This window comes from Python bivittatus, unplaced genomic scaffold (assembly GCF_059951505.1).
Source record: "Python bivittatus isolate LINGU-HERP-01145 unplaced genomic scaffold, Pbiv_v1 ctg000330_np1212, whole genome shotgun sequence".
NCBI classification, from domain to species: domain Eukaryota; kingdom Metazoa; phylum Chordata; class Lepidosauria; order Squamata; family Pythonidae; genus Python; species Python bivittatus.
In genome coordinates, this window is record NW_028277058.1 from 43728651 (window position 1) to 43739438 (window position 10788).

Below are 10788 nucleotides of genomic sequence, written 5' to 3' on the forward strand. Positions count from 1 at the left end.
ACATCATGATGGTTTTTGTTGTGGTGGTGGTGTTTTGGGTTTTTTTTTTTTTTGAGGGGATGAAATCTCATCCTATGTATGACTACCCAGAAGCAACCCCTTTCATTCAATAAGATTTGATGCAATTAAGCATGAGATTCCAGCTAGGTAGTGCAATTCTCTAGGTGTCTATTCCACTGTTTCTCAACCATGGCAACTTTAAGACATGTGGACTTCAACTCCCAGAATTCCCCAGCCAGCCTTGTTGACTCAGGAATTCTGGGAGTTGGAGTCCACAGTCTTAAAGTTGCCAGGGTTGAGGATCAGAGGTTCAATAGAGCTTACTCCCAGAAAAATCTTTTTGTAGACCACTCCAGAATTAGCCTAAAAAAAGGTTACATGCAGCTGGCTTATGTTTCTGGCGAGTTAATCATTCCACGTAAGTCTGTGTGGGGATGCATCATGAAGAAAAGTTTCTTCTGCTAAGGTTCATAGTAGAATGAACTTGTAAGGCTGCTGTCCTGTTGTAGTTTGCAGCCTTTTCAGTTTATGCAATATTGATAAGTAAGCCAGTCAGCTGCATACAGGCATTCCTGCTCAGCTTTAGCAAATTGATCATCAATATTTCCATCTTTTCCCGAAAAGCAGGCTAGAGAAAGCTTTCGCATAACCTTAGCACCAAACTGATAGGTCAGCTTTCTTCTAATTTTAATTATTTCTCCTGTTTTCCCATAATTCCTCAGTGCTCTTGCCATTTTTTGGTAAGTCATGACTTTTCGGTTGCCCTTGCGATCCCCCCACTGTTCTGCCAATTTCTCCTTGTTTTTGGAAATAAATTGGAAGACACCATTGGCTTTATCTATCCACTGGATACAGTTTGCCATATCTGGATTATGAAGAGACTCAAGAATATATTCAAACAGTCGCAGTCTTTTCCGACCTATCCGGAAGTAAAAGGACAAGACCATAAATGGAATGGGTGTATGATGGAATCTATTTTGGAATTTCAAAATGAATTAAAATGAAACCTTAGCTTGATTTGATATGAAAATTGAGATTAAGTTCAGCAATTGACTGAAGTTAGATTATATGCATAATAAGCCATTATCTAGTTTGTTGGTCTTCTATGACAGATCTACTATGCCACAGCTGGGTTCACATATGATGCTAAGCCTTAATGTGCTTTATTTGGTTTTGATCTAGTAAGACATGTAACTTTAGTCACTGTGTTCTGTTAAACCATGACTTAGAATTATATACACACAACACCATTATAGCTTGCTCAACAAACAGTAACTAAAACAATTCATGGTTTAATGCAAGGTGTAAGCCAATTGACAAGGTGGGCTGCAGGACTGTTACGGCACAACATATCCTGAAAATAAAAAGTGGGTCCCCAAATGTGTGTTTTCATTAGAGATACATTCTAGTTTTGAACTGATGATTGGAAGCATTTTGGACTGTTAGGAATCTCAAGTTTCCCTCTCAGTTCCAAAGTTCCCAAAATAATTGTAAATCTGATACAATTGTCCACTGATATAAACTGGAAATCTCTAAACACGTTAATACAGATTTCCTAGAGTTCCCACTGCTGGATATTCCGGGAGCAGCAAACCCAAAGCATTTGCAAAACTGGGTTGGGAAAGACTGATCTAATGTAACTCAGTAGACTTAGGGGTTCATCCAGTTTCTTAACCCATTTCCCAGACTTATCTTTTGCAGAAGATATGATCTCATATGATCTCAGTGTCAGCCTGCTGGACAGTGCCATTAATTTGGGAAAAGGGAAGAAAACCTATGAGGAATTCTAGGTTGTATGGAGAACAGTTGAGGTGACATGGTTGGGATTTGTGACCTGCTTTGCTGCAATTAGTCCATTAGGTCTACTGTGGGGCATCTCCTTCCTTCTGGTTGCTGCACCTGTGCCTGAATGTCATTTGCCTTGTGACTGGGACAGAGACTGGAACCTTGCTTCTTCAGCCACTTTTAACTGACTGGTTGATCTAAGGAGTGGTAGGTGTCAAGTCCTGAGTTCTGGTGCCTTCTATGCTATAGAACACATAGTGGGTGGGAGGACAGAGGAAAAGGTGGAATTGATCAGTGCCCTCACTTACAGGAAGGAAGGAAGGAAGGAAGGAAGCTGGGACATTGGAATAGAGTTCTGTATCTCTGCCTCTCTCCTAACAAGATTTAATGTTGTTTCTTCCTTTTGGTGTAGGTGTTGGGTGAACCCACTATTGCAGTTAATAAGCCTTGGTTTATGACTTAGTAAATATGATGTCCCAGCCTAGCCACTGGTGGCTTTAACAACCAGCCATGATTTAGAGTGATATGTATATACGCATATATATGCATGAATAGTGAAAAACTATTATCTCTAGTGATCCTCTAAGGAAACAGAATTCTACATAATTATTCATATTCCTGACACTTATTTCTCAGACAAGGCATGCAGACATGTAACAGTATAAATTAGAGATCTAAATACTCAACATTAATACATGTTCTTGATGCCGCCGAATTCAGTACAAAACAAAGTGTGCATTCCAAAATTTTCACAAGAATAAACTCAAAATCAAAACTATGTACATGTGGAAATCAAGATTTTTGCAAACCTCTGTTGCTTTTTGGCTGGAGAGCTGCTGTATACATCTTCTGGTTTTCTGGAATGGTCTGCAGGGTATAATAGCTAGCTCCATCCGAATACAAGTCTGTGACATTCTTGCAGAAGCAGGTAATCACCATGGGAAGAAACAGAACATTTCAGCAATTAACCAGCCATCTAGGAAGAAATATGGTTGACACAGGCACCCAGTAGAAGCCACAATGATGCCTAATGCATCTTGAAATCATCATACAAAGTGACATCACTTGTTCTTCCCTGTGGATGCCCATGGTTAATAATTACCTATTTCATGTCATTTGGGAGAAGGGTAACAGGAGGGGACCTTGGGTAGAATGTTCTACATCATGCATAGAACAACATAAGTGAAGGTTGAGGAACAAATGGGAAGAAACAGACAGGTTACTAACAAAGAATATAGGAACCAGAATCCCCCAAACAGGTGATCTCCAGATGCATTAGACTGGAAATATATATGGCCAGGTTGCCTGGGAATTATGGCTACTCTCTTATTCCCTTCAAGTCTTCCCAATATTTATTTTAAACCACAATTTAATAGGGTTCAGCTGTTTGCAAGATACATGTTGGGTGAAAATAAGGACTAGAACTTGTTTCCCCTACTTTCACGGCTCTATCCCAGGATCAGTAATATTCAGGTTTCATGAGTGATCTTGTAAGCACAATATGGTGAAATGCCCTTTAACTGATATCTAGGTGAAATTCACCTTCAGGCATTCAAGGATAAATTTGAATCCCCATTTTAAGCAATAAATTAATATTACTTCTTAAAATAAGAGCCTTTATAGTCTCTTAATTAGCACTGTACTGAACTTTTAACTGTGCATCACTCTAGGTATACTAACAGAGAAATAACTTCTACAGAGTACAATATGTTTCATTATCAAAATAGAATGCACAAGGTTACACTCTTGGTAATTCTCCTCTTGTGATCACTAATGATAAAGCCTCCCATAAATTTCTTAATACCACACAGAGTTGCAATATTCTTTAAACTTAAGCTCTACTTAAGAAGAAAAAGCAGCACAAAGCAGAGATTAAATTTAATTAAATTAATTAAATTAAAATTCCTCCCCAGTACACTTTAATCTTTCACTTACTGTTGTATTATTCCAGTTATACATTGTTTCTTCAGTGGAAGACTCAAGCAAGTTATTCATATTTGTTTGGAAAACATTGTGATGGCAAGTCAGATAGTTTTTATGGTCTCCTAAGGGGGGAAAAATGGACTAAAATATGTGAGAAGGAAAAATGAAGGAAATGAAAACAGGATAATGGGAATATAGCTACCAAAAGAAAATCAGACCGAAGACTGGATTCCTGTTTTAAGCCAGTTACAGTTTTTCTTCAGTCACATGACTAAAACTGTGAGAAACATTTTATGTCTATGGAAAATGTAAGATTTACTCATTTAAATAATAATCAAATCTGAGGGCCAAACAGAAGTTCCTTGTCCAACACATGATTAACTGCAAGCCAGGATCTAGCTATGAGTTAAAAGCCTAATTTGCACAGAAGCAGAATAAACTAGGATGTTTGGGTAGGCTGGTATGTGATAGTCCCCATCTGTTCTTCTGCATGGTTACATTCATGTGGGCAAGGTTGCAAAAAGTATGGTCTGCCAGCATCTGTTCTGCAGTCCTGAGCCCCCTCATAGTGGTTGAGGTAAAAAAAAAAAAAAAAAAAAAGGACTTTTTGTCATTTTTTTGGAATTTGGGAGGGGGATTATGGGCAAAATGGCACCTTATATAAACTGAAGCCTAATGCACCTATTACACCCTTTCCTGAACTCCTAGCATATGGGTCCAGATCCCATGTGCTTTTAGAACATAGCCCTAGGCATTGCCAAGCAAAGCCTGCTAGGTCTCTTGAGTCTGTTTATTTATTAGATGTTTAAACCATCACAATCATGTGAGATTTGGCAGTTTACAACATATATGCCATCAAGTCAGTGTTGACTCTGACTGACCACACAGATAGACCTTGTCCAGGATAATCTGTCCTCAGCTTGGCCAGGTCTTCCAATAAAGCACCCATCTTCGTAATCAGAGTTTTGCTTGAAGCTGCTTGTGAAAGGTTAACATTGAGCCTGATCTCTGGTGGTAAACTGTTCTACCATGAGGGGGCCATAACAGAGAAGCATCTTTTCCTTTCTGTAGCTCCTCCCATGGTGGGACACTTCTGATGTATGGAGTAAATGTCCCAAATCTTCAAGTAGTGGATAATAGAAGGACTAACATTCAGCTCTAGCAACTTTTCATATCACCCTGGAGAATGTCTGCCTATCATAAGGAAACTTTTACCTTATATGTGTATATGTGTAAATGTGCATGCATTACCCCCCCCCCTTTTTTTTGATAATCTAGAGCTGATTATGTCAGTTTGCTATAACTGGAGGTTAGTATGAGGTAATGGTTATAGCAGGGCAGTTAAGCATACCATAGACTGAGGATTTTGGAGGAAAGGTACAGTAAAAACACAACAAATAATTGATTAAAAAAGGATTCACTGCATAATAGCTCCCTGTATCCTGAGATAATGTACTGTTTTGCTCTTAATGTAATTTATTAAATATTTTTATGTTGAATGTATCAGACCTTTAAAACAATAACCAGTACTCTATTTGCACAAACTTCTACAAATATCTGTATACACTCATTCAGAAATGTAGAAACTCAATAAAATAAAACAGTGAATGGACCTTGTTGTTTTGTTTTTACCTGGCCTATAATTATTGGTACCATCAGAATGTTGCTGTAACACCTCCAAGGCATCTTCAAGAGCTTGTCCAAACAAGTCTTGGCCTGTAAAACTCTACAACAAGAAACATTGGTTTGGTTCTGGGCAGTGGAAAGGAAGCAAGAGCCAGGAAAATTAAATAGAGCACACACCTGCATATCTGAGCCTTTATAAAAGGAAGATTTAACCCCTTGCTCTTCCCTGAGTCATGATCCAGTTAGAAGAGTAATGTAATGTACACGATATGCTGTAAATTAGCAATGCTGTTTCAGCTAGTTTGATTCTTTGACTAGGACAACCTTTCACAGCTGGATCCCCTCCAGGTGAGTGAATGAAGGAATTCTGGGAGTTGCAGTCCCAAATTGTCAAGCTGAAAAGAAATATGAACCATGTGACCACTAGAACCATATGACCAACCTTCTGGGAACCATCACTCTGCAATCTTATCTCTCTGCCCTGATGATAAGGAGGTTGAAACAACTATTCCCTGTCTACCCATTAGTAAGTGTGTAAGAAGGGGCTTTGTGTTTGCAGACGGTGAGTGAATGTCCTTTTGGAACTATCTCTTGGTGCATAATCAGTAGATACACAGAGCTCATTCTCATATATGTCCAGTGAACAGCTGGCAGGAATATTTGGCTCCAGGCTCATTAACACTAGCCCTGATTTCTCTAACCCAGACTATCATGGTGAGGGGTGCTGTGTGAAACTGTCCTTGTTACTAAGAGAAGCAGGATTCAGCATTACTTTCACATAGCTCATAAAGACACAAAGTGTGTGTGTTCCCACCAGTGAGAATACATGAAGTCCCAGATTGGATTTCATTTACGCTGGCTACAAAAAATGAAGACTAATATTTGAAAAGCTGAAAACTATCATGGATTTGACTAGCCATTTAACTACAGAATATCTTTTATAATTACAATATATCCTCATTATTCTTCATTCATTTTATAACATGCTTTGTTGCCTATTTAGTATTAGTCCAGTCAGAAAATCAACTTGGTAGGCATACCAGTTAGGCAAACGTTACTTATTTATTAGCTACTGTTGGATTTATATTTCTCCTTTTTCTTAGGACCTTGAGATGACAAATGTAGCATTCTCTCCTCCCATTTTCTGATAGTAACAACCCTGTTTGGGCTAGGAAATAGTAAGTGACTGGCCCAGGTCACCCACTGCGACTCCATGGGTGAGGGTAGATCTAAACCTGGTTGCTCTGGTCCTAACCTATACTCCTTTATAAACAATTCTTTGATACAAACAGGTAGCTGTCCTCAAACAAGGAAATTAAGAGCTTGTACTTACCATTTTAAAATCCCAGATCAGGTCTTCAAGCCTGTGTGAGACCCAAACAGTATAACTGATGAAAGCAATTCTTAATTTGACCTGTGCTCCATAATCCAGATGTGATGGAGTGACACATTGTGAACTTAGACTGCACTCCTAATATTAGGGGCACTCATTAAAAATTCTGTCTGTCTGTCTCTCTGTCTGTAGCCATCAGTGTACCTCCTGAGGCATTTTTGGCAACATAGGTAAATTACTTCTACTAATTTGAACCAGCTGGTGGTTCAAATTAGCCAAAGTAGCAGAGTCAAAACCCAAGGTTCAGATAGGATTGATATTAGTAAATGCATAACCTGTTAGTTACTCATCTACTTCATAACATTTTTTAGTACTTGCATATGTGTCTATAGGCAAACATACCCACTATAATGCTTTAACCTTTATATTTGAAATAAAACTAAAATCTTTGCACAATTAAAATTAAATATTTAAAATCTGATTTAAAAAAACAGACTGCCTTTTCACTTTGCATCATTTTAGCACCATGTTATTTTATTCCACCAACCTTTCAATTGATGCTAGAATATTTCGGGTTTGTCCTTTGAGAAGATAAAGAAATAATGCAATACTTCTAAATAAAGAAGGCTTTAGTACCGGTTAAATCATTTGAAATTTTACTGAAAAATACCTAAAAACTGCAGTTTTCTGAGTTTTAAACCACATATTTAAAAAGGCAAACCAGTATAAAAAGGAGCATATACTGTGGTGTACAGAATCATATCCAAGAAATTCTGGAATGATATACTCAAATTTATGAGGGAAAGGAATGAAATAATGAGATGTGATATTACAAATGCATTTTGATTTCAGGAGTGCAGTTGTGATAAATGTGCAGTGAATTCCTTGTGGGGTTTTGAACTTTCCCAAAAAGCCTTGCAAATAGTAAGGTTTTGAAATGCAGCTATAATGCAGCCTCGGGAGAAGAGCGTGGTCCTCTTGTATAAGCATCAGGATGTCCACAGGGGGAGGGAGATTTAAAAAAAGGTCAAGATAGTGGTTGCAATTGCCATCGTGACATTTTTGACACCCTCCCCCCTACATGCACACCTAACACTGCTGAGAAATACCTAAAGGTACTCAGTAAGATGGTGCACTCATCAAAAATGATTTGGAAACTGCTTTGGATAGCACACAAGCTCAGCGCTGCTTTATCATTCATTAAATTCATTAATTTCCATATGCGCCTGAAAAAAAAGATGCCACTGCTTTAAGAGTTGCATTAACAATGTATTGTTGTTTAAAAGGCTGTCCATATAAAACACCAGCACCATGTTTTCAAGCTTGCACAGTAGTCTAAAAAACAACAGGCAGCGCTGATGAAAAGCAGAGGGGTGCTATGTTCATGTGAGGTCCAAAGGAGCCCTTTCAAATCATTTTTGAAGAACCTACAGCCCTAAGCCCTCATGCCTTTAGTGCTCCCCTAAATTGTGACCATAATTCATAATGTTTGCTATCAGTCTTGCGATTGAAATACTCCAAATAAAATAAAATAGTGTAAATACAACATTGTTCAAACAATTGCCTCTAAAGCAGCGTCCACCAACCAGGTGTCACTCAGATTGTTCCATTAGAATATAAACAGTCTTCTCCGCTTACATCAAACTGAACTTAAAGATACCAGCTATTAAAAAAACCTGGTAATGCTGTATTACTACACAAAAGAGCCTTGCGTTAATTTTTAGTTGGAGTTAAGCCACTAGCTACTCAGCTATCTGAAAACTTGGTAGTCAGCTCTAGCATTAACATCTGGCATATTGGGGCAATGCTAGAGCTTACCTAACTACTGGCACCAATATTCAACTTCTTGCTCCTCCATTACTGTGTATCTCTAGCAGAGCACACACTACTTGTAATGAGCCACAATTAATTCCTGTCCCATTAATAATAATAATTATTATTATTACCATCCCAAGAAATGCGATGCATTTGGAACTAACCACCCTTTTATTGAAGCTTATCATTAAAAGAATAAGTAGAATAGGGGCCAGTAAATTGGTCTCCTCTGGGTGAAGTAAATTATAATTCTCATAATCCCTTATCATTGCCCATACTGGCTGAGATGATGGAACTGGTTTCAAACCAATAGAGAACATCAGGGCTGGCCTAGACCCAACTGCTCAGTGTTATTAGAGCCTTGGGTTATGCCCACTAAAAGATATTCTTCTCTAACCTGGAGCCAACCTGGTACATACCTGTCAGTCTCTCTCCATGCACTCACCTGGTGACTTCTAGAAGGAAGCCAAGATACATCTAAGGCTAAAACAGCTGGATTTTTAAGCAGCTTACCAAGAAGGTATGCTGGCTTAAAAAACACAGAACCTGCTTTAATGGAACATGAATTGCTAACAGCAACAGAAGTCAATCACTAGAAGGGCTGTATTAAGTAGCCAGTTTTAGGGAAGTATTCCATTTGGGGATTTCTTTGTAAATAAAAGATGTGGTACATTACAGTCTTAGCTGATGTATATAGACTGCCTTTTCATAGGCAAAAGCAGAGAGAAAAAAAGGAAGTTCCTTAATGTTACAAAGAAGGCATCTATCGGGGTAAAATGGACACTTCTGTTGGAAACAAATGAAATTAACAGTTTTAAACTATGTAAAACTCCCAAGACACTCCATAGCAGGCCTTTAACAGCACCATCAAGTGAGAAACTGTTGAACTCACATACATCAAAAGGTTTCAGGCAATCTCAAAAGAACTCAACAAACAGTAGGTTATTAACACATTACAATTGTTAATTAATAAACTAATTGTAATATGTCTCACATGTAACCTCTAACTACATAACTAACCTATCTCCTCTTCCTCCCCCCCCTTACCTGCCCCCAATTTAAATCCTACATCCGTCTAGCTATTCTAATGCATCTGATAAAGTGAGCTTCAGCTTACAGAAGTTTATGCCTTTTAACAAGATTTGTTAATTAGAGAAGATGCTACCAGATTCCTGATTTTTGCCACCATAGATTAACACGACTTCCCTCCTATAATGTAAAACTTTAAGGAAAATCAAGTGGTTAGATTTAATCACACAAGAGATATGAACTGTAGGCTGAACCATACTTTTCTTAACACTGTGCTAAATTGTGGTTTATTGGCTAAGAAACTATTAATTGAGTTCATATATAATGTCAAACCATAAATCAGGAGCCCTCCAGATGTTTGGATTACAACTCCCAGAACTCCTTGCCATTTCACAGATTGCTAAGCTGATATGAATTGAAATCCTAAACAACTGGAAAGCACCAGGTTGTTTACTTTGGCATGAAGCATGATTTACAAATCCCATGAATGGGTTCCCACAGAAATTAAGCTGATAAAGTCATCCTCATTGCTTGATTAAAACTTGAGACAATCTGCTACCTTGCTTTAGGGATGGGCCATTTCCCCACTAGTGACTGGTGCAAAAAATCCATATATTATGGAGACGTTAGAATAGTAATTATGACTGACTTGTCATTGCCTTAATGATGGTTGAGTGACTCTACAGCATGCTAGAAGTCAGTTGTGGGGAAATGGCCAAGGCCAAGCCAATGGGAAGCATCTTGAAGTCCACTCATTTCAATACAAATATTAAGGAAATGTTTTAGACTCTCCCATTCATAAGACTAAAATTTAATTTTTCTTTCTGAAAAAGGAAGAGGGCTAGGGGAAAAAATGCATCAGCCTGGAAAGAAATGACTATAAGGGAAGAGGGTTTTGTTTTTTATTTTTTGCAATCTGTTATCATCAGTAGTGGGGTTGTTTTTAACCATTATTTAAGAAGGATAATGCTTCAAAAATCTGTTGAAGCAGGCTCTGGTCCATTTAAGCCTGAATAGAAGGGCTTTCTCACCATCAGTGTTTCCATCCCTCCCTCCCATAAGGTACTTTGAAACTGACCCACAATTGTCTTAATTTCTGCTGACCTCATAAAACAGAAAAGTTGTAAGGAATACTACAAGCAAATCAATGCTTGCCTGTTCCTCTCTAGTTAACCAAGGAGAAAGTGCAAAAAAGGAACCAACATTCAGTATCCCCCTTCCTGAGTAGCACCAGTTGTGGAGCAGTGAAAGTCCCCACAACTTCATATCATACAAAA

General features: G+C 38.2%; 1 protein-coding gene across 1 annotated transcript; it reads right to left on the reverse strand.

The window, feature by feature from the left end:
• Window positions 1-294: 294 nt before the first annotated feature.
• SPIC (Spi-C transcription factor) lies at window positions 295-6883 on the reverse strand. The gene is made up of 5 exons (XM_088141516.1): window positions 6872-6883; window positions 5341-5434; window positions 3721-3830; window positions 2595-2700; window positions 295-919 (listed from the first exon to the last, which is right to left on the reverse strand). Exons 1-5 carry the CDS (start codon window positions 6881-6883, stop codon window positions 522-524), a joined length of 720 nt encoding a protein of 239 aa, XP_087997642.1. The 3' UTR covers window positions 295-521.
• Between the last annotated feature and the right edge of the window lie 3905 nt (window positions 6884-10788).

Excerpts from the sequence above, each read along its gene's own strand:
- SPIC (XM_088141516.1), bottom strand. Across the intron at positions 3,831-5,340 it reads TACCAATAATTATAGGCCAG|GAGACCATAAAAACTATCTG; the intron begins GTAAAAACAAAA and ends TTCCCCCCTTAG. Across the intron at positions 2,701-3,720 it reads ATAACTGGAATAATACAACA|AATGTCACAGACTTGTATTC; the intron begins GTAAGTGAAAGA and ends TGCTTCTGCAAG.